Here is a 27,959-nt window from a genome sequence, read left to right on the forward strand (position 1 = left end):
CCTGACAGATTATATAAAACGGGAGATGGACAAGGGGAACTACTGCGGGATGGTAATGTTGGACCTGCAAAAGGCGTTTGACACGGTCAACCACTCCATCCTACTAGAAAAATTGAGAGCGATAGGCTTTGATAGCAAGTCAGCCAAATGGGTCAAGTCCTACCTGGAGGGAAGAGAACAGGTGGTAGACATCAATGGCACCTTGTCCTCGTCCCTTCCGGTGACATGTGGGGTCCCCCAAGGAAGCATTTTGGGACCTCAACTGTTTTTAATATATATTAATGACATGAAATCGGCATGCGATTGCAACCTGTTCCTGTTTGCTGACGACTCGGCACTCCTGGTCTCAGACAGGGATAAGTCTAAAGTGGAAAGTGTCCTGAGCAGTGCAATGAAAAAGATCTGCTCCTGGCTCAGTGACAATAAATTGTCTCTACATCTGGGAAAAACAGAGGCCATACTCTTTGGGTCAAACGCCAACCTAAAGAAATCCCAGGGTTTTAAAATTAGAGTAGGTGAAAACATTATTGAGGATAAAGAGGTCACCTACCTGGGCTTTATTTTAAATAACAAACTTTCTAACGAAAAAATGGCACAAAAAGTTATTACTAAGGTCAATCAAAAAACCAAATTTTTATTTAGAATTTCCTCGTTCATAAATAAAAACGCTCTGAGGACCCTAGCTGGAGCCCTCATCCAATGTCACTTTGACTATGCTTGCACTTCATGGTACAGCAACATATCAAAACAAATGAAGACAAAGCTCCAGACCTCCCAAAACAAACTAGTGAGACTCCTGCACAACCTTCACTTTAGGACTCACCTAACGCCAGCCCACTTTAGCAGGCTGGGATGGCTTAGGGTTGAAGAAAGGGTACACCAGCTTAAAATGCTACTGGTTTTTATATAATAAAGTAGGAGATGTCCACAAACACGCCACAAGAGGAAGCCCCACGGACCTGGTCCCGCCGAGAGTCAGGACATGCATGGGGAAAGATGCATTTTTTTTACTCGGCTACGGTAATGTGGAATGCCCTGCCAACATTTATAAAACTCCTGAACTCCCCTCTCGGATTTAAATCCGCCCTAAAAACATGGCTCAGCAGCAACTCAAATTGGTCTTAAAATGTTTTTTTTTATCTCTTTTATCATAACTTGGCTTTTATTTCTTTTATCATGAGTTGCTTTTAAGGGTTTGCGGATTTTCTTTTAACATTAGTTAACTGTATGAGTTGTCAGGTTAGGTGTTTTTATAATTTTCTTTTAGAATGTGTCCTGTCAGTGTACATGTCCATTTGTGTTTCTGTGCCTTTTTATGTTCCATGTATGGACCACAATGGAAACAAGCCTTGGCTTTATTGTGTTTTATCCATTTTTGACCAGCGTTATTGACACTGTTATTGTCTTGTCTTTTAAAATGTTTTTTTGTCATACGATTTGTGTCAAAATAAAGTATTCAATCAATCAATAACGATAATCTAGCGTTGATTTCAGGATGATTAGATAATCAGGCGAAAAATGACAACGTGATAACTGGATTTCACTAAAGGGCTATTATCGCGACTTTTCCTGGGATTAGTAAGAATCACCCAAACTATACTCATATTCAAAACGGTATACAACGGAAATGTACAGATGAAATACGGATGAAATACGGAAGTAACTCACTGACAATCGACGGGTGAATTAGATCCATAGCTATAATATTTCATATATTTTAAGCACTCGCAAGTGAACGAAGCGCCCCATTGAACAAAGCGCTGGTGTTCTACCCAGAAGGTAAACAGCGACCCCTGGCCGTGAATGTGTTAATGCTTTGTTCACCTAGATTTTTTGCTAAAGATGTGTACATCAGTATATCTTAAAACCATGGCTCAGGGGGGAAAAATTGCATATATGGGCCTGTGTCTTGGAAGATCTATGATATGAGTTTGTGTTATATTTTCATGCTGGAGAGTGTCCCCGGACGAGAGGCGTATTTGACTGAAAACGACCACACATGAATTCAATGCCATGAATGAGGACAGGTTAATAGAATAAAATAGAATAGAATAGAATAGAATAGAATAGAATAGAATAGAATAGAATAGAATAGAATAGAAATACTTGTATTATCCCGTGGGAAATTTGACACTGCAAATCGCTCAACATTTAGACAGGACAGGTCACGAATTAGAATAATAACACAAATCAATCAAGTTGCCTAGGATAAGAGTAGAGTAAAATAGAATAAAAATGAAATAAAATATACAGAAATAAATACAGTAAAAATATACTGAGCATGGGGGAACGGGGGGGGGGGGGGGGGGTACAGGTAGTAATCAATATCAAGCCTGCCCCTTTTTTTGATCCTCCAATCACAACCTTTTTGATTGTTTTAAACAGTTTTGATCGAAGGATCAAGAAAAGAGGGCGGGGCTTATATGTCAGTTGTTAGAGAATGGGTTTGAGAAGTGCTCCCCCCTCCCCCGAGAGCTACAAGGTGCCCATGAGCAAGGCACTCAACCCCCAACTACTCCAATGGAGGTGCTCAGTGGCAACACTGGTTGTCAGCTCCCTAGTGTGAGTGTGTTCTTTTGAAGTGGGGATGTCCTCGACTAAAAGATATTCTTAGTCAAGTAATAGTCATTTTGTCATATGATGTGATTTTATGCACATAGTCTGTTTAATTGATACAGATGAAGCCCTTCAGATTCAGGTCCCTTCTGCCACTCCTATGTCACTCAGGTGTTAATTTTTGGGGGCTGGTGGCCGTAAACAAAGGGAGGGTACTTAACTTAAGTGCTTCCCCAGGGAGGGGAAGATAATTTTTATATTGCAATGCATGATAAATAAACAGTGAAAAAAGCTAAAAAATCGGATGGGGCGAATACAAATGTAAGATGAAAATCTCCCCAGCCTGTGGGAGGCAGTGGAGGTGTGAAATCTGGCCCGGTCCAGAACAATAAGAGTCACAAAATCAGTTTGGAGTGGAGTGGTGGAGTAGTGGTAGAGTAGCAGTAGATGCTTGATTTTTAAGGGCTTTATCTGTACATCTTTAAAATCACATTTCCCAGATTTAGTTGGGGAAAAAAGCATCCATGACAAAAACATCACTTATTGTCTCTTACTCCTGTTTCTAGCTTAATGGGTATATACATTTACATTTAGTCATTTAACTGATACTTTGATCCAAAGCGACTTACAAATTGTGAACAACAAGTCAGCAGGAGGGGTACATCTCTAGAAGGTAAGGGCCAGTGGCATTGTTCCTAAAATAGTGTCGAACTTGAGGGTTACACTCTGAGTACATAGTAGTATCAGACATATGCTAGTATGAGTACAGTAGAATAGTAGTAAGGTACATAATAGTAAAAAGACAGTAAGAAGGTTATTTATTTATTTTTATTTGAGATATTGTTTGAAGAGGTGTGTTTTTAGTCGACGGCGGGAAACTGGCCCGGGTTTCAGTTGTCCTGACTGTGGTGGGAAGTTCGTTCCACCATTGTGGAGCGAGGACCAAGAATTGCCTGCTTCTCTTTGATGACCCCCAGGAGCTCGAATAGGAGTGGGTTTGAGGCAGCCAGAAGATGTAGAGCGGAAGGGTCTTGAGGGGGTGTAGTTAGAGACCATTGACCGGAGGTAGGAGGGAGCCGTTCATTGCACAGTATGCCAGGTCAAGGACCTTGAAGCAGATTTGTACAGCAATGGGAAGCCAGTGCAGCTCTCTAAGAAGTGGGGAAACATGGGCTGATTATAGTTCTTGGCACGCTGAGCATGGCACTAAAACTGCCATGGTTTGTTGGTTCAATTCCCTCTGGGGCCCCCATACTGAGCAAGGACACCGTGTCATAGATGCGAAGCGTTTCTCACATAGGCTCTACTGGACCCATATTCACGACGCGTTTCTCACGTAGACTGTACTGCACCCATATTCATGAAGCGTTTCTCACATAGACTGAACTGGACCCATATTCATGAAGCGTTTCTCACATAGACTGAACTGGACCCATATTCACGAAGCATTTCTGTTAAGTAAAGCATTGATGTATGTTTGCATGTAACTGCATGATACTTATTCCACAGCAAGAGGGCGCTGTCGGCAGATTGAGACTCGGTCTAATGACTGACGTCATGTACTAGATAAAAGGGAATGTTCCCCCCCTTTCTATCTCTCTGTGCTCTAGCTATTTCGGAGAGCAGGTCAAGTGGTACAAATGTGAAATAAACCATTCCGGTTAAGGCTAAAGATGACTACCTTGTCATGACAAGTTATTGCTGCATATGTGACTCTGACAACAGTTTCTCACATAGACTGAACTGGACCCATATTCACGAAGCATTTCTCACATAGACTGAACTGGACCCATATTCACGAAGCATTTCTCACATAGACTGAACTGGACCCATATTCACGAAGCATTTCTCACATAGACTGAACTGGACCCATATTCACAAAGCCTTTCTCACATAGACTCAACTGGACCCATATTCACGAAGCATTTCTCGCATAGACTGTACTGGACCCATATTCACAAAGCCTTTCTCACATAGACTAAACTGGACCTATATTCACAAATCATTTCTCACAGACTGAACTGGACCCATATTCGCGAAGCGTTTCTCACATAGACTGAACTGGACCCATATTCATGAAGCGTTTCTCACATAGACTGAACTGGACCCATATTCACGAAGCGTCTCAAAGTGGCAGTACTGATCTGGACTGAGCTTCAGTCTGAATATGTTTCTTTGAATAAGACAAGTGGTCCTGGTCACTGATCTGGAGTCAGCTCCAACCTGTTCGTTTGAATAAGGTCATGAAGACATAGTGTTCTTGGTCACAGACCCCAGATGAGCACTCCCACTCTGAGAAGCTTAGTGAATATGCATCCGTGGTCTTACAAAGTGCCATGCCTGTGAGACGCCACATGGAGCTTAGTTAGTTAACTTAGTTAGTTAGTGACATTTCCAGTCTGAGCTGCTACGCATCTAATAATGTATGCAATGATTCCATTGTAAAGCACTTTGCACTGTAGAAGTGCAGTCATTCAAATGCATGTCATTCAATAAAGTTGGATTCAGCACATAGTTTTGTTATTGTTTTGACAATTGTTTTGAAAATTGTTTTCCCCCACTCCCCATCAGTTCCAAGTTCCAACCATGGTGGACCAAGCGACGGCCGAGCAATTCTTGGACGGCAACCCGGAGTTCGCCAAGCAGTACTACGACGGCAAGTTCCGAGCTGAAATTGTCGCGGATCTTCTGACCGGCTCCAGGAAAGCGGCTTTGGACTTCAGACAGTACCACAAGCTGACGGCCGTGGAGGAGAGCGAGGTGATGTTCGATCTGCTGAGGGACATCCAGGACACCGTGCAGATGGAGAAGTCCATCTTCAACATGATGAGGCACATCAGCTTCATGATCAGAGCCGACCGCATGAGTCTCTTCATGTACCGGCAGAGGAACGGTGTGGCTGAGCTGGCGACCAGGTTTGTTTTTAAAACCAAGTTTGTTTGCCGGCTATTCGTTTCTTTAACTGAGTACATGTGTTTGGCTACCAGACCCATGGCACTACTATGTGTAGGCGTTGCCAGTTGGTGACATCAAAGTGAAAGCATTTGGTTACACTCGCTAGTTAACGGCAGCAGGTGTACAACCTGGCGAAGACAATGCTGATAGCCGCTACGCATGCGAGCAGGACACACCATCCCCACATTGGGTCTTGTTATCTAACTATTGCCCTACTTCTTTGACTCTGTGATGATGTGCCATGTTCCGCATTATTATGTTGTTTTGGATAGCGGCAGCAGGTGTCATGCTAACTGGTCAGGGTTTAGCTAAAGCGGTCGATGAAGCTGTGGATGGCAAGTCTCGGAGTGGCCACTGGCGGGGCTTTGAGACTCACTATGTCCAGATCACACAGTTCCTTTCATACCTGGGAGCTGCCCAGTACAACCACAGTCTGACATTGTTGGCCAATGGGCAGCTGCACTGGTGCAGTTGGGGGTTAAGTGGGGGTATTGAGAGATGGGAGAGAGTTCCGGCGACCGTCTGGTCACAAACTCGCTTCTCTAACCTTTAGGCCACCGCTGGCCCAACTTGGTTGTGGTTGGAAACAGGATAATGTGGATGATGCCGTTCGAGGTGATGATTTAGGGAGATGCAGAGAAAGTTGTCTCTTTCTGATCTGTATGTATGTCCTGCCTTTTTAATAATGTTCCTTTGTGTTTTATTTTTATTTATTTGATTTTATCCCCCATCCCCTTTCCCCTAGGGGGCTTTTTACCCCCAAATAGGCCGTTATTGAAAATAAGAACTTGTTCTTAATTAACCTGCCTATTCAAATAAAGGTTTGATGATGATGATGATGATGAGAAGCACCTACTGTACATGACCTGTGCATGCGTCCTACAAAAACGTCCTACAAAACGTCCATGTGTGAGTGAGTGAGTGAGTGAGTGAGTGAGTGAGTGAGTGAGTGAGTGAGTGAGTGAGTGAGTGAGTGAGTGAGTGAGTGAGTGAGTGAGTGAGTGAGTGAGTGAGTGAGTGAGTGAGTGAGTACAATTTACTTTACAGCCCACAGCGGCAATCCTGCGGGCCAGGGAAAAACAAACAGTTTATCAGTTTTAAATTACATTGTTGTCTTATCATGTTGACGTTTTCAAAACAGCACCACGGTAACACATGTTGGACCCATGGATGGTCTATATTGGCATAACATTGTTTGTGTTTTATATATTTTTTTGTACATTCACAAATGTAAAATTGTTCCCATTCATATTAGAGCAACAGCTGTGTCTTTATCTTGACTCTGATCTGCAGGCTATTTAGTGTGAATAAAGACACCACTGTGGAGGAGTGTCTGGTGCCTCCAGACAGTGAGATCGTCTACCCACTGGACATGGGCATCGTGGGACACGTCGCCACCACCAAGAAGATGCTCAACGTCCCAGATGTCAAAGAGGTAGAGAGACAACTCCTCGTGTGTGTGTGTGTATGTGTGTGTGTGTGTGTGTGTGTGTGTGTGTGTGTGTGTGTGTGTGTGTGTGTGTGTGTGTGTGTGTGTGTGTGTGTGTGTGTGTGTGTGTGTGTGTGTGTGTGTGTGTGTGTGTGTGCATGTGTGTGCATGTGTGTGCGTGTGTGTGTCCTTGTGCAGATGTTGGTCGGACCTCACAAGACCAAGGGGCTATTTTATGGTTAGGTTAAAGTAAGGGTAAGGGTTACAGTAGGTTAAGTTTAGGGTTAAGGTAAGGGTTAGGGTTAGGTTAAGGTTAGGGTTAGGTTACGGTTAAGGTGAAGGTTATGTTAAGGTAAGGGTTAGGTTAAGGTAAGGGTTAGGTTAAGGTAAGGGTTATGTTAAGTTAAGGGTTATGGTATGGTAAGGATTCGGTTAAGGTAAGGGTTAGGTTAAGGTAAGGGTTATGTTAAGTTAAGGGTTAGGTTATGGTAAGGGTTCGGTTAAGTTAAGGGTTAGGTTAAGGTAAGGGTTAGGGTAGGGCTAGATATATAATGGTTATGGTGAAGGTCAGGGTGAAGTGAGACAAGGTCAAAGCGATGTCTCTGTATTATATATATTATTATATTATGTATTAGAGGAAAGCAAGAGAGCAGTTGTGAACGGGACAATAGATGGCCTGAAGATCCAGCAACATGTGCAGCGCCGTTAACTCATTCAGCGCCAGTCACGATGATAGTCGGGTTAACTCGCCATCGCTTGAGCGCCAGACCCGAGTATAGTCGAGTTTTAATCGTTATTTCTTTTATTAGCGATATCCATTCATTTTCATCCATCCAGCCTGATGTTATCGTTGGTAATGGGTCTGAGCTCGCAAAAGGGCAAATACCGCCGCCTATGCCTTCCAGTTGGTATTGCACCCCATTGGGAATGGTCTAGTTTCTTTTCTGGTACTATCCAAGCCGTGCGGGCGGGGTTTAAATACTCAGGCAAGGTAACCTGTTTCAACGATACTACTGCGAGGCTGCCCCCCCCCCCCCCCCCCCCCCCATCAGATACAAGGTAAGAACACTATATAAATTTGATCGTTGATCTGATATGTCTTTCTACCGTGATCACGGCTGTGTGTGTGTGTGTGTGTGTGTGTGTGTGGCTGTGTGCCGTTGAGTTTGAGGAGGCTGCGGCGGAGCCCCGCGGTCCAATACTCTTTTCATGTATGCACAAGGAAGGATAATAATGATAATCTAGCGTTGATTTCAGGAAGATACGATAATCAGGCGAAACATTTCGTGTTTAGTGTATTCCACTAAAACGCTATTATCCGTCTTTCTCTGGAATTACTCAGAGGCACCCAAAGTTATACTCGTATTCAAAAGGCTATAAAAAGGAAATGTACAGATGAAAAAACAATCCGTTTTGTACATGTTGACTGGATGCAACTAACTGATAATCGACGGGTGTATTAGACCCATAGCTATACTTTAAGATATATTTTAAGGACTCGCAAATCTCGCAGTCCCCCCATTGACTTACAGCGGTGGCGCACTAGCGCCATCTCGTGGATTAAGTGGTGGCGCTGAATGAGTTAAGCCTTTCACTGCCACATGACAAAAAATGCAGTCCTGAGCCTTCAGATGCTCACAAAGTGCTGTGAAACTGAAACTGAAAAACATTGAATTTTTTTTTCATGAATTTATAAACCCCCCCCCCCCCGGACACCCCAGACAGGGCGTGAAAAGAGGAGATGTCCGGGCAAAAGAGGACGTTTGGTCACCCTATATTAGACAGTAAGAAGATTAGTGTTTAGAAAATAATAATAATAACAATAATTTCAGATATTGATTGAAGAAGTGTGTTTTTAGTCGACGGCGAAGGATTGGTCGGGTTTCGGCTGTCCTAACTGTGGTGGGAAGTTCGTTCCACTATTGTGGAGCGAGGACCGAGAATAGGCGGCTTCTCGTTGATGACCCTCCAAGAGCTCGGATAGGAGTGGGTCTGAGGCGGCCAGAGGATGCAGAGCGGAGGGGTCTTGAGGGGGTGTAGTTAGAGACCATTGACCGTAGGTAGGCGTAGGCGGGAGCCGTTCCCTTCGCTGCACGATATGCCAGGTCGAGGACCTTGAAGCGAATGGGGAGCCAGTGCATGTTGGAGATCAGACGGGTGGCTGCGTTCTGGATGAGTTGAACAGGCTTGGCGGCAGCGGTCGGTGGACCAGCGAGCAGTGCATTGCAGTAGTCGAGGTGAGACATGACTGTTGATTGGACAAGGAGTTGGGTGGCTTCTTTTGTCAGGAAGGGGCGGATCCTTCTGACATTGCTCAGGAGGAACCTGCAGGTTCTGGTCATTTCAGCGATGTGAGCGGAGAAGTTCAGCCGGTCGTCAAGGACTACACAAAGGTTCTTGGCGGTCGGGGACAAGGCTACGGCTACATTTTACACTGTGATGGAAAGGTCGGTCAGCAGGGAGGATTTGGCCGGCAGGTGAAGCAGTTCTGTTTTGCTTAGGTTCAGTTTGAGGTGGTTGGTCGTCATCCAGGCGGAGATGTCGGACAGACGAGATCCACTCAGGGACATGGATATCTGAGGGAGGAAAGGAGAGGAAGAGTTTAGTATCATCGGCATAGCAATGATATGAGACGGCATGGGATGTGATAATGTTACCCAGAGATTTGGTGTAGAGGGAGAAGAGGAGGGGTCCAAGGACCGAGCGCTGGGGGACACCCGTCCAAAGGGGCGTGGGGCAGACAGGGACCCTCTCCATGGTCGTCGAGGTAGGATGTCAGCCATGCCAGCCACTCCCATTCCTGTGAGGGATGCGAGGAGGATCTGATGGTTGACCGTGTCGAAGGCTGCCGACAGGTCCAGGAGAATAAAGACAGAGGAGAGGCCCTTCACTTTTGCTAAGTGAAGAGCCTCTGTGAAGAAGTGAAGAGCCACTGAAACAGTTTGTGGTTGGGGTGGCAGGGGTCCTTAATAATCATGCAGGCTTTGCTGACACACCGTCTGTTGTATATATCCTGGATGGATATATACAACCACAGATGTCCTGGGCTGTTCATACGATCCTCTGTAGCGCTTTGTGGTTGAGGGCAGAGCAGTTTCCATACCAGGCGGTGATGCATCCAGTCAGGATGCTCTCGTTGTGCCTCTGTAGAAGCCTGTAGGATCTGGTGCCCCGTGCCGAATGTCTTCATCCGCCTGAGTTGAAAGAGGCGCTGTTGTGTTTTCTGGTGTGCTCGTCCCAGGTAAGGTTCTCTGTGATGTCTGGTGTGCTCGTCCCAGGTAAGGTTCTCTGTGATGCCTGGTGTGCTGCTCCCAGGTGAGGTCCTCTGTGATGTCTGGTGTGCTGCTCCCAGGTGAGGTCCTCTGTGATGTCTGGTGTGCTGCTCCCAGGTGATGTCCTCGGGAGGCTCGGGAGGTAAAGCGGTCGTCTGGTATTCCGGAGGTTCCCGGTTCGATTCTCCCTCCGCCCGGGCAGTGTGAATGTGTGAGTGAATGGGTCAAATGTGAGGAAGAAATTGTAAAGCGTTTTGGATAAAAGCTGCTATATAAATGCACCATAAAAAGCAACAAAGGACTCTGTTTAGCCATAGTTGTAGAGACTGGTCTAGCGCACAAGAGACTCAGCTTTGGGTTCTTCATGCAGAAGGCAGATCAGAGCGTCTGGACAGGACAGTCGGAACCAATTACATTCCACGTACGTTCCCACAACTTATTTTGAACGTTCCAGTTATTCCGAACAGAAACTAAATCAGGACACAAACAAAAACAAAATACATTGCATGTTCATGTAATTCAAATAATAAAGAAATATTTTCATTAAAGCCTGGATAGGTGGGGCCAATACTGGCTTCGCACCTGGCTCACACTATGATACAGAGGGACTCAAAGGTTGGCAGGCCCCCCCGCCAGGAAGAATGGATTACACCTTTATTATGGTCCTATGGTCTTACATCATTTGTGGATCTTGGTCAGAATTCTAAGAACTTGTGCCTCAGGCCCTCTCAGAGAGGAGCTGTAGAGGAGGTCATGGAGGTTCTGACCCAATGTTTCATCAAGGGATCTGCTTCAGTTTCCTTTCTCTCTTTCTCTCTCTCTCTTTCTCTCTCGCTCCTTCTCCCTCTCACTCTCTCCCTCTCGCTCCTTCCCCCTCTCTCCCTCTCTTTCTCTCTCACTCCCCCCTCTCTCTCTTTCTCTCGCTCCTCCCCCATCTCTCTCTCCCCCGCACCCCTCTCTCTCTCTCCCCCCTCTCTCTCTTTCTCTCTCCCTCCTTCCCCCTATCTCCCTCTCTCTCTCTTTCTCTCTCGCTCTCCCCTCCCCCTCTCTCGCTCCCCCTCCCCCCTCTCTCTCCCCCCTCCCCCCTCTCTCTCCCCCCTCCCCCCCATGGGCGGAGTTTATGGGGGTTCAGGGGGTGCATTGCACCCCCTGGTGGCCGGGGGTGAAATTGCCTTTTTTTTTTTTTTTTTTTTTTTTTTTATAAATCAAGATTATTTTTATTTTAATAAAATTATAATAATTGTGAGAAACAAATCTGAATTCTATTATGTTTTGTTTTACAATACATTCATTTTATAGTAGTAATCATGTCACATTATAAGGCGAACCTTCTGTAGTGTGGCAGTGAAAGGGTTAACGGCAACGCGCGGCCAGCAGCAGCAGCAGCGCGATACAAAGCCACTTATTCTGAGATGATAATTAATGTATCTGGATAACCAATGCACGAATTTTGTCGAGGCAGGTAGCGTTATTTCGGGAAAATTGATATCTATAGCCTGGTATATTTTTCGTCCACGAAAAATGGAGGCTGTAATAATTATTATTGCTCGAGAGTCTCTATGAATAATAATAATTAGAGCCTAAGTCAGTTAAAAATGATCCCCCGTAGTGCTGTGTGTGTGAGTGTGTGTGTGTGCTGCTGTACTACCTAAATAAAATAAAAAATTAGGGGTTAGGGCATTGTAAAAACGCTAAAATAATAAAATAAAGGTCAAAAAAAATATAGTATATGGTTCTCTCCTCTCTGTACACCCCGTCCCCACGGGTGCCCTGCCGGGGGGCCATGGACGCGACTATATAGTATAGTTCGCCAAGCAGTCGCACCCCCTGGCGTCAAGTTCAAACTCCGCCTATGCTCCCCCCTCTCTCTCTCCCACCCCCCACCTCCTGTTGGTAGTACATCTTTGTATGAAAGGCCCATTAATCTGTTTCACTGAACCCAAACATGTCCTTCCAACATGTAGTATATTCATTGGCTTTGTTGTGCATGAGGGCCACTTTCCCCCAGTAGCCTAAAGAGTGGTTTGTCAGAGCAATGGGCCACGTGAGGGAAGGAGTCTTTATTTATAGAGCACACTCTCAGCACAATAATGCAACCCTGAAGTGCTTCACAAACACTTAAGATAGAAAATGTAATAGAAAAAAGAGCAATTTCATAATAACAAATGCACACTTCAAAAAACATAAAACGAACAGCCTATAGGGCTCGGGAAGTGGCTGGGAAGTTAGGTGGATACTACATGGTGCTGCAGACACCATCCGCCATCGTTAGTGGATCACTTGCATTGAGAAAGCGCTAAAACTGCTAAATGTATAAAACCCGGAGGAAGGGATGGAGGTTTGTTCCCACGATGCTCGTGAGATTCTCACACAACATTTACAAGCCATCTGTTGGTCCAGAACTCCCCCTGTTGGCAAACACAGTCAACCGGAGTGGCCCACTACAAAAGGGATTATTATATACTTATTGTTATGTGCTGGGCTTGACATAAACTTTTTGGCTCACTAGCCACTGTGGCTAGTGGTTTTCCAAAGTCACTAGCCACTCAGCATTTTCACCAGCCAAAAATCACCACACTAAATAATTTTTTCATCAATACATTCCCATTTTATAGCGTGATGATGAATAGGTTTAAAATCAAAATGCATATGATCGGTATCATGTTCCACCATGAATGCATGAAGGGGGGGGGGGGGGGGCGGGGGACGTTGTTTCTGATTATTGATTACCAATAACGGCATTCGTTATTGTAGCATCATACACTGATGTGTCATGATGTCATGTACTGTATGTCATAAATGTCACTATAAATTGACAATGGGGGACCCTGATGTAAACAAGACAAACGTCTTTCTCTGGTCTGCATCCCCTTAACAATTGTGTGTATTGAGCCGTACTGTATTGTACCCATTCTGCAATCTGTTAAATAAAGTTTTCATTCATTCATCGGCTGGTTGGCTATGCTAACAAGGCCTGATCAGCATGAAATCGTTCTTACCTGTGGCCGGTTGGATTCCAAAAAGGATTTCCCAGTTATTGATCGCCATCTGGTAGATCGATATGTCCATTGGCTGATGCTATATTCCTTTACTGCATACTGAATTCGGCGTCGTAAAAGGTATTCCATGCGATCTGATGAAGGCATAGCTTCACGCTAACAGAAAAAGAATTTCTTTACATCTGGTCTGAAGTACTCCATTCTCGAGACAGCACCACTACCAGGATCTGGCCGGTAATGCACTTTTCCGAATTATTGTGGGATTATGTAGTATCACTTGGATTGACTTAATTATTGCCGATGCCTTTTGTAGACTACAATGTTTTTTTTTCATAGAAAAAAAGTCACCGGCCACTGTGGCCGGTAGAATGACAGAGTTACCGGCCACAGCTGAATTCTACCAGCATTTGGCCGGTGGTCAGGTGTTAATGTCAAGCCCTGGTTATGTGTCTTGTAAGCCCATATGGGCTGGGCATACACCACACGAAAATAAAAAAAACATCAAATCAAACAAAAGGGAGCTGTGTGACCTTACCTGACAACGGTGACAATAAAGATTCAGGAGCAATGTGAAGAGTTTGGTTCCTTAAAGCCCAACCTCCAGGTTAAACCCTACTGATCAATTATGGGTAGTTTACATCATTGGTATATAATTTCATTATTTATTTTTTTCCATTTGACACCGGAAATGCCACTCTGAAAGAGTTAAAAAGGTCCACGCACGAATAACATGCACGTGCGAATCAAAAAAGCTTATCAAACGCCGACGTCACAACAGGACAACAGGTGCATATTAATGAAGCGAATCTAAAAGCTTATCAGACGCTAGCACCTAGCACGGCCGTGACGTCACTTCAGGAAACGTATGCCTTATGTCCGTCCGGGTCATAGTACTAGATCAATGGTGGCTCACTCGGTGCATCACAGTTAGCCTATATCTCCGCCGTCCCTGCTACACGCAGTCGGGACCACTACACTCACTGACGTTAGCCTATAGCCCGCCGTCCCTGCGGGTGGTTCTCTCCCCTTTGTGTGCCCCCGTCCCCGCGGAGGAGCTTGTGGACTCGACAACAGCGGCGGCCGCAGGGCGCCGGAGCCCGCAGCGCTTGTTAGCTCATAGCTATCGTGTAACACTAGCCTTTACGGGCTCGAGCACCCTACGGCTGCCGCCGCCGTCGCGTCCATGGCCCCCCGGCAGGGCACCCGTGGGGACGGGGTGTACAGAGAGGAGAGAACCATTTTGGGTCGGCCGTTCATGCCGGCCAGCAAGCCGGATGTCGGGATATGTTGTTAGCACAATAGCTACCAAGCTAAGCTATGTTATCTACTAACGTTATAAACACAATATGTGTACAACAACACAATGATTTACATTATTACAAATATGGTAACGTGGTTGTGGCTTTTAAAAATAGTGGTTAGCTTTAGAGATGGATGGATGGCTATAATCACGGAGCAATAGTGAGGTGAAACATACATTTCCATTCGGCTAGTAGTAGCAAGCATATATCTATGGTAGCAAGGCTCTCTGCCTGCCACTAGCTGTGTGACTCTCAGCGCCCCCTGGTGAGCCCCCTGTTGTCCTGCACCTGTTGTGACGATCATTTCGATTACACACGCACGTTATGAACCATTGATTAAAATATGCACGTGCGTGGTGATTGTGTTGGGCAGACAAAATGTTTGATAAAAACGCTAAAACTGGGTCAATTTCAATACTTTTTTTTCCCCTTCTTCATGAAAGCCACTGTTGGCCTAGTCCACATTGTTTATTGAACAAAAATACAACGTGGAGGTTGACCTTTAAAGAAATATCCACAATTTTCCGTAAAAACTAAAACATGCTACCCTCACAAAATGATTGCAGGTACAAAACTATGAGTCACTTACACAGATATCGTTGGCTATCATAACACCTTTAGCCACATTTTAGGGGATTGGAATTATCTACCAATGGCCATGATGAGGTAACAATGTTTTATCCAAAATGTACAGATGCAACATCGTTTGTAGGGATCAGAAATGTGTGTTGTGTTCATTCTAAACTGCAGCCCAATTTACAAGTCCCTATGTAATAGGAATCCGTGGCTAGCTGTTTATTTTATTTATGTTTTTATTTGTACTTTATTTTACCTTAGGAGTCAATTGATGGGGACCCTCATTTTCAATGATGCCAAGGGTGCATGGTATAGCATCATACATGACAGAATATTCAATCATTTCAAGTAAACAGTAAAACAAGAGCAGTTGTACAATCAAAAACACAACAGTATAGTACAAATAAATAATACAATGGGACAGTAGCAGGTCAAGGAAAACAGTTACAAATTGACAATGTTCTGTTGTCAATTAATATTCTAAACCGCCCTAGTGAGACCAAAGTACTCGTTTTAGGGCAGTTTGCAAGAGATTCCATGACAGACACAGCTGCATCAACACAACAAGCAGTCTTTCCAAGTTCAGTCCTAGCACAGGATGCCAGAAGCACCACACAGTCACTGGAGCGCGTCACACGCAGACCAGTATTCCACTGCAACATAGCTTTTTAAGGGAGATTTAAGGTGGTAATTTACAGAGTAGGGCTTTATAAATATACAAATACCAATGGTTATCACGCCTGTCGGTTAATGAGGACCAACTGACCTTACCATAAAGAATACAGTGGTGAGTGTTAATCGATAATAAACCTCAGGGCTAAACAGTGGTAAACAACTTGATTGTGGAGGCTGCAGCCTGCCTGTGGATTACATCCCCATAATTGCCAGCAAAGTTGCTTCAACAATCCCCTTTCTACAGAAACTGGATTTATTTATATATTAAAAACAAAAGACAATCTTTTGTCACAGTTTGCTAGTAAGGTTCAGAATATGATATTTAAATGTGAATTTGTCATCGAGCCAGATTCCAAGATATTTGTATTCGGTGAGAAGTATTTTGTTTAATTTGCATTCAGGACCAGTTTGAGATACATTTTTTATAAGAGCTTTCAGGAGGGCATTAAAGGAGCTTCTCCATAGCTAGCTGAGCAGTGTCAGCAAAACAGTATACAATTGTGTCATCCGCATATACATAGGCCTGACAATCATTCAATAAGGAGACAATATCATTTATATATGGTGAAGAGGACTGGCCCCAGGATTGAACCCTGTGGGACACCCTTTGTAATTTGCAGAAACTCTGATTGTGCATTTCTGAAACCAGTCATTTGACTTTCTACTCATACCAATATTATATAATTATTGTAAGAGCAGTGGAAGATCAACTGTGTCAAATGCTTTTAGACAGGTCTCCAAAAAGAGCAGCACATTATTATCTAATGCAGATAATGTCATTTGTAATTAATGTAACAGCTGAAATAGTGCTGTGATTTGCTCTAAAACCAGATTGATGTGGGTTGAGAGGAAATACTTGAGTTGGTTGTTTACCAAGGATTCCATGATTTTAGCCAAGCATGGTAGTTTGGATATTGGGCGGTAATTATTTCACCCTTATCACCACCCATATGAATGGGGGTCACATGGGCTAATTTCTAAACATAAGGGGATTTTCCTGTTGAAATAGAAAGATTGGATACATGTGTTAACAGCTCTGCAATAACTGGGGTGGCCAATCTTTTTTTTTTTTTAAGGATCAAACCCATTCTCTCCGGTGGAGCAGCTGGAGTCAATGGAGTATGTTTCAAAAACATCCCCATGAGAGAAAGGATAGAAATCAAACTTCAGAACCCCGGTTCATATCAAATACTTATTCATTGTTATCACACAAATGGGGGCATGCATGCTCCTTTTCAACTAGATGGCCAGCAACAGAAAATATCTCTTGAATTCAAGGCAGATTCAGTGGTGGTTTGTATTTACCACTTTCAAAGTTTTGCTGGGTTTGTGTCTGAGTGTATTTGGTCCAAATAATACCCAGCTGCTCTTATAGCAGAGGTACATTTATTACGTAGCTGTTTCAATTTTAGCCGATAGGCAGGATCAGCTGAGCTGTGCTAGGCCCTTTAGCTGTCACCAGGCTAAAGTTACCAGGGTAAAGTTACTCTGGCCTAATTCCAATCGGTAGGGACCGCCACGCCTATCCTACAATGGTATGTTGTCCTGGTAAACTTGCCTAGGGAGCAGCTCTTGGCTCTGGGAACTTTATTGTTTATTTGTATCCCCATTAGTTACCAAGGCAACAACTTCCTGGGTCCAGATAAAAAAAGATACATAATACTGTATATACAGACACACACATTCATATATAAATGGTAAATGGCTGCATTTACTGTATATAGCGCTTTTATCCAAAGCGCTTTACAATTTGTTTCTCACATTTTACCCATTCACTCACCATGCAAGGTGCCAACCTGCTCATCAGAAGCAATTAGGGGTTAAGTGTCTTGCTCTAGGACACATCGACACGCTGCCCGGGAGGAGCGGGAATCGAACCGGGAACTTCCGGATTACCAGACGACTGTTCTACCTCCCGAGCTACTGTCGCCCCCATATATACCTACATACATCCATACATACACACATACATACATACATACATACATACATACATACATACATACATACATACATACATACATACATACATACATACATACATACATACATACATACATACATACATACATACATACATACATACATACATACATACATACATACATACATACATACATAAATACATACCCACATTATTGTATATACATACTTTACATAAACTGATTATGGATTGAATCCCTTCCACCAATAACCCCCCCTCCCCTAATTAAAACAGAATGACCTTTACAAAAGCATGCTATGTTTCTTCACTGAGCACTTATCCTTATCATTAGGGCACAAGTATCTTGTGTTTTATTATAGATACAGCTGAACCTCCATTAACACTTTGATTGCCTAAGGCTAAATTCATGATATACCATAGGTTGCCAGCTCTATTTGTCTATGGAGAAGTTCCCCTTCTTTGCAGGGCTATAACTTTTTAAATTCTATTGCTAAATTGCCATTATTAGGGCCCATTCAATGTCCTATATGTATTGTTCAGGGTGTATGAACGTTAAACTTTTTCATTCACAAATTCATACTAAAATATGATCTAAAGTATAAGTATGTTTTCATCTCTTTCTGCAGTTTTCTCCAGAACGTGATTTATAGCCCCAAATGCATTATATTGATGATCAAATACAGTTTGATAGCAATCGGCGCGATATAAAAAAATCCAACTGGACGGACTTCTGGAAGTTACTACGCGTCATCTGATGTTGACCGGATGGGCGAGGGGGCGTTTATAATTCCGTGGGCAGCGTTATACCATTCATCTAATGTGGGTCAAATGTTCATCATAGCAGTTAGTGTCGAACACGGAAATATTACACGCTAAAACTCACCCCAGTCTCCGCGGGCCGTTGGGCGATCAGCGTGGGGTAGACAGTTTTCCATTATGGGATGTAAAAATACCCGGTCCATTTCCATGTTGTATAATGGTATATACGTCCAAATCATGTTGTTTATCGAGTTATTGGCAACGGATCGCTATGTATTGTGTCAAGATGGAGTCGCGGGAGCTATAGAGAGTGGCCGGAAGTAATATGGGTGAACAGCACTTCAGCCACATCTCTTCCTGTTTGGCGCTTCTGCCGATCGGCCACCAGATGGCGCTCTTGAACCGCTAGAGGATTGAGAGGAGCTCTGAACTGTGTGTGAAGGCTGCGGATGGAAAATATGATTCCGATCACAGATTTTTGAAATATTGATATCAAAGACGAGTTACGGCGTCTTCGGCAACTTGAGCATGGCGGGGAAGGACGCCTAAACTCGTCTTCTGGCAGTTAAAGTAAGAATACGATCATTTCAAAATATAAATCAATTAATGGGATAATAACAGTGAGTTATTATCGGGGGCAACAGGGAGGTAGAGCAGTCGTCTGGTAATCCGGAGGTTCCCAGTTCGATTCCCGCTCCTCCCTGGCAGCGTGTTCAAGTGTCCTTGAGCAAGACACCCCTAATTGCTCCTGATGAGCACGTTGGCACCTTGCATGGTTGCCTCCGCCGTTGGTGTGCTAATGTGTGAGTGAATGGGTGGAATATGTATTATTGGATTCTATAATACCACTATAGAACTGTAGAGAGAAATATTATCTGTGAATATTTGCCATATTCACCAAGCTATGCCAATATTTGTCTGAGGCTGAATAGACCACTGGAATTTGCCTTTGGTCCCTGTTAAGAAATACATAGTTCACACCACTAGAGGGCGACATGACACCATTATGTGTCTGCTTTTAATTCCCCTAAAGCCAGTTCAATCTCATTACAGACAGTACCTCTGACATTTGAAAATGATGGGCCAGCTTATTCCCATACACACTGCGTGTTTGTCATGCTGTTACAGGGACAGTGGCATTTATAGCTAATACGTCTAATAAGTCCCAGTGGCATTTATAGCTAATAAGTATAATAAGTCATGTGGTTCCAATTAACTGATCCATTACAAGGCTCTTTGTGGTTATAGCCCAAGTCAAAAATATTTGTTTCCATACTAAAAGTATATTTCTACCCATCATCACCCACCTAAGAATAAGCTACCATGTACGTTTGAATACTGAGATTATATTGGGAGCCTGTACAACCACAGTCTGACACTGTGTTGGCACACTGAGCAGTTATTAATATGCTGTAAATGTAATCTAAATTAACTTGGAACGAGATGTTTACCAAACCTAAGTTGTACTTTTAGTAAACATATTCAAAGTGTACTATGCTGGTAAGCAAAAGTAACCAAGAATATATTGAAAGCATAATTTCAATATCTTTAAGTACATCTTAAAGTACAACTTTTTAACACACATTAAGCACACGCGTAAATGCCTTCAATTCAACACAACTTTAATATACGTTTCTGATTGAATTGAATTGAATTGAATTCAATACAGAAAATATATTTTAAATATAAAATAATTTGGGAGATTCAGTCAGTTCAGTCAGTACTCGTTTGTCTATTTGTGTTTGTCGTTTTATCCAACAGCTGGTTACATTGTCCTCCGCCGGGATCGACTGTTAGCCGTCGCCACTCGGAACCATAGAAATATACTGTTGTAGTGATTGTACATAATTCACACATAGAACTGTTGTTGGGAACATTGGTTCCACACGAACGAAGCGGCACGGTGGTGTAGTGGTTAACACTGTCGCCTCACAGCAAGAAGGTCCAGGGTTCGATTCCCACTTGGGGACCAGGTTTCCATGATGCCAGGTACTCAGGTGGGGTATCTCCCAGGCCTTTCTGTGTGGAGTTTGCATGTTCTCCCCGTGCTCGCAAGGGTTTCCCCCCCGATAAGATAAACCCAATGGAAAAACATGCACAACAGATCGCTAACGCTGTGGCGTCCTTGACGAAGACGGACAGGAGCACTTGGATTGGTCCCCGGGGCGCGGCTCACGTTGACGCCCTATCTGCTCCCGGCTGCCCATGGGGGGAAGGACAACGGGATGGGAAAAGTGCAGAGAGACATTTCATCGGCGACTCAGTGCATGTGTGTGTGTGTTCCTGTGGGTCGCCCATCTCGCATGTGTGTGTTAAACTACATGACAAATAAAGACTTCTAGTCTAACAATTATTATTAACGTTATACCCGGTGGCACTTCCTGCCAACTGTCTCTCTTTTTCTATCCAGTAACCATAGTAACACATTGTTTTGCTAATGCATATTAAATACGCTTGGTTACACTTTGAGACACCGCCTCCGACTCCCATCTCTCAGCACTCTACACTGGTGACCCCGACGATAGCCTCGTAGAAGTTTCCGAGACCGAAACGAACATGGCTAACAACGCCGTTTTTCTTAGATTGCAACAGTCGGCAGCAGCTTGGTTTGCTCAAACAGAGGCGCAATTCGCCCTACGTACGATCGTTGAAGACGCGCGAAGTATTTCCATGTAGTCTCAAGCCTTGACAGCGCTACAGCAGCGAGGACGGTAGGATTTATTACAGCTCCACCTGCCCAGAACAAATATGAGGCGTTTAAGACGCACCTTCTTAAAGTTTTCGGGCTGTCGCAGTCAGAGCGAGCCCGACGCCTGTTTGCTATACGGGGCCTGGGAGACAGCAAACCATCAGAACATATGGAGATGATGCTAAACCTGCTCGGCGCAGAACAGCCTAATTTCCTGTTTATCGAGCTGTTTCTCAGACACATGCCGCCACAGGTGCAGACGGCGCTCGCTAATACCGCAATTACAGATCCCGTGCTTTGGCAGAAGAGGCATACCGATTCTACCTAGGCACTCGACACTTGGCCCCAGAGGTACTATCCCCGACACGGGCGTACGCGCCCAGAGGGGGAGGGGTGAGGATGGAAAGAGGCGCCACTGCCGCGGCTGACAACAATAATAGCACAGGCCTGTGTTATTATCACAGCGTTTTGGTGCGAGAACAACAACATGCCGCCCACCTTGTACTTTTGTCAAGACGGGAAACGCCAACACCTGCGCCCAGTAGCGGCCATGAGCGCAGGTACGTCATTAAAGACACACTCTCCGGTCGAAAATGTCTCTGCGACACCGGAGCTCAGAGGAGCGTCCTGCCAGCGACAATAGAGGACACCACCGGCGGTGATGGAGGTCCACGCCTGACGACCGCTAACGATAACCCTATCCGCACCTACGGTACAAAGACCGTGGAACTGTGTTTTGGGGGCCAGTGGTTCACGTGGGATTTCGTCACGGCCGACATTTCGTTCCCACTACTCTGGGCGGATTTCCTTTGTGCACACGGGCTCCTCGTGGACGTTAGACACGGCCGCCTAATAGATGCCTGATGGGCATATGCTTCGATTACATGCATACGCGATGAAGTGATATACAGCGGGCTAGCCAGCTCGCTCGCAGAGGATGACGTGTACCAACACCTACTACGGGAGTTTCCCAGCTTAACACAACCTACATTCTCCGCTGCGACCACCAAACATGGGGTCGAGCACCACATCGAGACTGAAGGAGCTCCCGTGTACGCTAGGGCCCGCCGGCTCAATCCTGACAGACTAGCAGTCAGAATTCACCAACATGGAGACAGCCAGCCCCTGGGCCTCACCACTACACATCGTCCCTAAGGCTGAGGGCGGATGGAGACCGTGCGGTGACTACCGACGCCTCAATGGCGCTACCACACCAGACCGCTACCCAGTCCCCCACATCCAGGACTTCTCAGCGCACCTGGCGGGTAAGCTGGTCTTTTCGAAGGTGGACCTGGTACGTGGTTACCACCAGGTGCCAGTACACCCCTCGGACGTCCCTAAGACGGTGGTGGTCACGCCCTTCGGACTGTTCGAGTTCCTGCGGATGGCGTTCGGGCTTAAGAACGCGGCACAGTCTTTTCAGAGGCTAATGGACTCGACACTCAGAGACATGCCGTTTATCTTTGTCTACCTGGACGACATCCTTGTCGCCAGCTCCTCGCCCGAGGAGCACCTGGCTCACCTCCGGTGCCTCTTTACGAGGCTGGGCCAACACGGCCTAATCATCAACCCGGCTAAGTGCCAGTTCGGGTTGACCTCCATACACTTCCTCGGGCACCTCATCGACAGGAGAGGGGCTGCCCCCCTCCCGTCGAAGGTGGAAGCCGGTTCCGCTTTCCCCCACCCCCCCGACGGCCCGAGCACTCAGAGAATTCCTCGGGATGGTGACATTCTATCACCGGTTCATCGGTTCATCGACCACAAATCCCTCACGTTTTCTATGTCAAAAGTGGCTGAGCCGTGGTCAGCACCAACTCTCATACATTTCTGAGTACACTACAGATATACGACACATCGCCGGGAAGGCCAACGTGGTCGCACACTGCCTATCCAGGGTGGTCATCGGAGCTGTACAACTGGGTATAGACTACGCCAGCATGGGCTCGGAACAGGCCTCCGAACACGACATCCAGACCCTCAGGACAGCAGATACCAGTCTGCGCCTTGAGGACGTTGCGATTGGTAGCTCAGGCGCGTCCCTGCTCTGTGACCTCTCCACCAGACACCCTCGCCCGCTGGTCCCTAAAGGCTGGCGTAGGGGTGCCTTTGAGGCGGTACACGGCTTGTCTCACCCTGGTAGGATACCTTCAAGCAGGTTGGTTTCCCAGAAATTCATGTGGCAAGGGCTCAAGAAAAACTCGAAGGCCTGGGTCGACGCATGTGTGGCCTGCCAACGGGCTAAGGTACACTGACATACTAAGGCCCCGCTTGTAACGTTCACAGTCCCCGAGAGAAGATTCGACCACATCAACGTCGACCTTGTGGGCCCACTTCCCTCCTCTCACGGGTTTACCTACCTGTTTACTATGGTGGACAGGACCACCCGATGGCCGGAAGCCGTTCCCCTCGCCTCGACATCGTCTTCCGACGTGGCCCGTGCCTTTATCGGCACGTGGGTCGCACGTTTCGGGACCCCATCCGACCTCTCCTCCGACTGGGGCTCACAATTTACCTCGGAGCTCTGGAACACGGTTTCCTACCGGGGTGAGACAGGCCGCGTACTGCCTCAAAGGCACGCCTACGCCAGCCTTTAGGGACCAGCGGGCGAGGGTGTCCGGTGGAGAGGTCAAAGAGCAGGGACGGGCCTGAGCTACCAATCGCCAGCGGCCTAGGAGTTAAGCTACACCGTACCACCGAATATCACCCTCAGGCCAACGGGCTATGCGAACGTTTCCACCGGTACATGAAAGCAGCGCTGCGCGCTGGCTTGTCGGACAGCAACTGGGTGGACAGGCTGCCGTGGGTCATGCTCAGGCTTAGGAGTGCCCCCAAGGAACACCTGCAGTCCTCGTCTGCAGAACTGGTATACGGCAAGACATTACGCGTCCCGGGGGATTTGATCCCGGACGTGACGGCCCGAGACTTTCGCCCCAATCCCCACGTCGCAGCATGGTACCCCTGTTTCCCGGGTGCCGCGCGGCCCCTGAACGGGCCCCTACGCCCCCCTTACGATGGCCCGTTTAGGGTCCTGCAGCACGGAGATAAGGACCTCATGGTCGACATGGGTTGTAGGACGGAGACCGTGTCAGTAGACAGGATCAAGCCCGCCCACGTGGACGTTTCCCAACCCTTAGAGTTGGCCCTACCCCCCCGCAGAGGCCGTCCACTGTTACCCGGGACCCGCCTCCAACCCCCCCCCCCCCCCCCCCCCCCCTCCGTGCCCCCGGCTTTCCGCACTCGCTGCAGCCATTTCGTGCCCCCGAGTGTCGTGGAGGGCACGAGCACTTACACCGCTCCTCCCTCCCCGCCCCCGGTTTTCCGCATGCGCCGAGGCCGGGCAGTTATTCCCCCCCGCCGGGAGGATTTTGACTATGGGTGAATTCTGGGGGGGGCTTGTGTAGTGATTGTACATAATTCACACATAGAACTGTTGTTGGGAACATTGGTTCCACCCGAACGTTATACCCGGTGGCACTTCCTGCCAACCGTCTCTCTTTCTCTATCCAGTAACCATAGTAATGTATTGTAGTTGTTGTTTTGCTAATGCATATTAAATATGCCTGGTTACACTTTGAGACACCGCCTCCGACTCCCACATCTCAGCGCTACACTGTAACACTATTATATCTATGCTCGGAACACCTGCGGAAGAAATAGTACGGCGCTCCGCGGAGTCACGTCGCTGCTTTGCGCGAATACATGAAAAAGGCTAAATGCTAATGTGGCAAACGGTCTGATAGCCAGCCGCTGACTTTCCCAGTTGTGGCGGAGGAAGTGCTTAATGTTAACAGATAAATCGTGGGCTTTATGATGCTAATGCTTTTAATATGGTAATTCAGCCTGATGCTGAGTCTGTGCCTAATGGTCTGCAGTGACTCGGGCTCAGGAACAGAAGGCCCGTTCATCGCGGCCTTGTATAAACTGGCGCCACTGGCAAATTATTGAGCCAATCAGCCAGTCAAGACAGTCAGAACTCTTGTGTTGTATGGGGGGTAGGATTTGGGATTACGTTATGCCATGGATTACGTTTTTCCCTTCCCCCTCTTCACCTCCATCGTCCTCTCCCTCCCTCCTCTTGCTCAGCTCACTCACACTAAAACACTGCCACCATCTCAAGTTTTTTTTCATTCTCTTTTTGTTTCTTCTTTGTTTCTTTCGTTCTGTCTTTCTTTCTCTCTTTCATTCAGAAAAGGTGCTTTTCAATTGAGATGTAGTATAATCATGATTGCACACATGAATCGAATGAGGTGTGGTTAGACGGGCTAGCCCGGGAGGCCAGGAGGAGGAGGGATAAAGAACGTTAATCTGTCCTGAATTAGAGCGATCGGGGATTAACTCCCAGAGGTCATAGCCCCTAAGCCATTTTCACAGACTCAGCAGAATAACAGCCGAGGGAACTCACCTTAAATCTATTCTGCTATAGGTCTACTGTATTGTTTTTTCTACTCATATGCAATTGTTTTTTACTCATATTCATACTCATATATACTCAGAATTATTTACATTGAAATGTTTTGAAGGCACTATATGAACAGGGGGTAAATAAAGGGGAATACCACTTCCTCTTGTTGACTCAAAGATGTAATGTAATCTCCCTTTTTGACTAAAGATGTACAGTACCATTAGGTGATTGAAGGGATTTGTGCTTTGTTACATAGTATATAGTGAGGAGTCTTACCCTAACCCAGCGGTTCCCAAACCTTTTTGGCCGTGCACCCCATCACCTCCCGACCTAGCTGACGCACCCCCCAATGGGTTTCTGTTAGAAAAAATGGTTGCTGGTCTCCGTGCACAGATTAAATTTTTTATTTGATCTCTTCCCACGGAGACTATGGATAGGGAATTTCTTTATTTAATTAAAATGTTCACGACAACATGGATGCATGTACTCTGCCAGCATGTTTAATATCCATAATACTAAAGGTTTGACTAAGATTTTTATGAAATTTTATTGTAAAAAAAAAAAAGTTTGGGAACCACTGCCCTAACCTATAACAACACAAGTAGGCTACATGGGATGCACCTATACTATATAGGTCTATAGCCCACTGTGTCTCTTGTAATAATCTTGTAATCTCTTTTATAATAAAATGCCATTTGGTGGACAATTTTACAGTTTACAGTACTACAAATGCATTCGATTTTCATTATGGGTTACTACCACTGTAGGAATGGAAGCGTTTGTGCCGTGAAATCCCTCCACGCCATATCCAGTGTTATTTATCATCTATACTGCCGCCCACAAAAGAGAGACCAGAAAGGTCTCTGTGGCATTATGTCTGCCGCTGTCTGTAAGGTGATACAGAGATTGATTCAACCCCAAATCCCATTCGGTAGGATGAAGTCTTGCTTCGTCGATGGCTTCTAAAGGTTAATAATAATAATAATAATAATAATAATAATAATAATAATAATAATAATAATAATAATAATAATAATAATAATAATAATAATAATAATAATAATAATAATAATAATAATAATAATAATAATAATAATAATAATAATAATAATAATAATAATAATAATAATAAACTTTATTTGTATAGCACCTTTCATACAGAAATTGCAGCTCAAAGTGCTTCACAGCAAAAAAAAGACAATAAAATAATATTATAAATATCAATAAAATGTGCATATACATATAAAATCACAGTTTTTCACATTAGGATCTAACATCCCAGCGGGCCACCTTGTTTATGGTTTGATTCAGTTTTAAAAATAGACAATAATAAAAAGAGTAAGATCGAATAGTAACTAAAGTAAAATAGTGCAATAGTGCAGTGCAATAAGTAGTAGAATAGAATAGAAAATGAGCACATAAAGTGCAGACATATAAAATCAGTTTTTTACAGTGCAATAAAATAGTTCTGGATTAGGTTAGGGTTAGGGTTACCATTAGGTTATGACTATAAGCAAGTTCTGTTAGTATGGTGACGCTCGGCGTCACTCTCTGCACTGTCCTCGCACACGTGCACGCGCACTGAATAAAGACCACAATGTAGCTTTAATCCCAATATTTGTCTGACCACACCCCTATCAGCTTACCCATATAAGCAGGGGTGGGGCCACCCACTCGCCTCCTTCCCAAGCTTTCACCACAAGGCGAGATCAAGGGCTGCAGCGGCGTCGGACGGCGAGCGTCACCATACTAACAGAACTTGGTTATAGTCATAACCTAACGTTCTGTATCGTATGGCTCTCGCTCAGCGTCACTCTCTGCACAAGGGAGGCCGAGCGAGAGCCATCGGCCGACAAATACACCCCGCTGAAAGCCCCCCACAACCATCAGAACAGGGAGGGCCGAGCCCCCCCGACCCACCCTAATGGAGGGCACCCCCCCTATTGGAGGTTTCCCGGGAGGGCGACGGACCCGACCGTGCGAAGAGGCACTCAAGCAACTCAACGCACAGGGTGAGCAGACCGTGGCCTGACCCCACGACTACACACACGCACAACCCGCATGCCACCCGGGAACGAACGGAGGGAACAACCTCGTTACTGCCCCCAGAATCACGGGGTCAAGGGCAAACCAAACCCCGTGGCAAGGCCGTAGCAGCGGAGCGCGAAGGAAGGCCCAGACCCACCAAAGGGACTGGACCCCCTGGAATGGGGGCCCGGAGAAGTCCACGATGCCAGCATCAATACCCCACCAGGTGGGCACTTAGTGACCCCGCCCCCCACATCGCCAGCGTATTCGGACAAAGGCCCCTCAGCCGAGCGGGCCCTGTCCCCCCAATAGTACCCCGCCTGGCACACTGACCCTGCAGAACAGGCAGTCAGCATGGCCGTAAGCACACAAA

At 45.7% G+C, this 27,959-nt stretch overlaps 1 protein-coding gene across 1 annotated transcript in view; it reads left to right on the top strand.

Annotated features, from left to right (window-relative positions):
- Positions 1 to 5,142: 5,142 nt before the first annotated feature.
- pde6a (phosphodiesterase 6A, cGMP-specific, rod, alpha) overlaps positions 5,143 to 27,959 on the top strand; it is a gene marked incomplete at both ends in the record, with an annotated part of 143,533 nt that continues 120,716 nt past the window's right edge. The window contains 2 exons of the mRNA XM_084331861.1: positions 5,143 to 5,471; positions 6,805 to 6,946. Of these exons, the coding sequence (XP_084187987.1) occupies positions 5,143 to 5,471; positions 6,805 to 6,946 (471 nt within the window). The remainder of the gene's footprint in view (positions 5,472 to 6,804; positions 6,947 to 27,959) is intronic.

The sequence above is a fragment of the Notolepis coatsorum genome (assembly GCF_963971535.1).
Source record: "Notolepis coatsorum genome assembly, chromosome: 16".
Lineage (NCBI taxonomy): Eukaryota > Metazoa > Chordata > Actinopteri > Aulopiformes > Paralepididae > Notolepis > Notolepis coatsorum.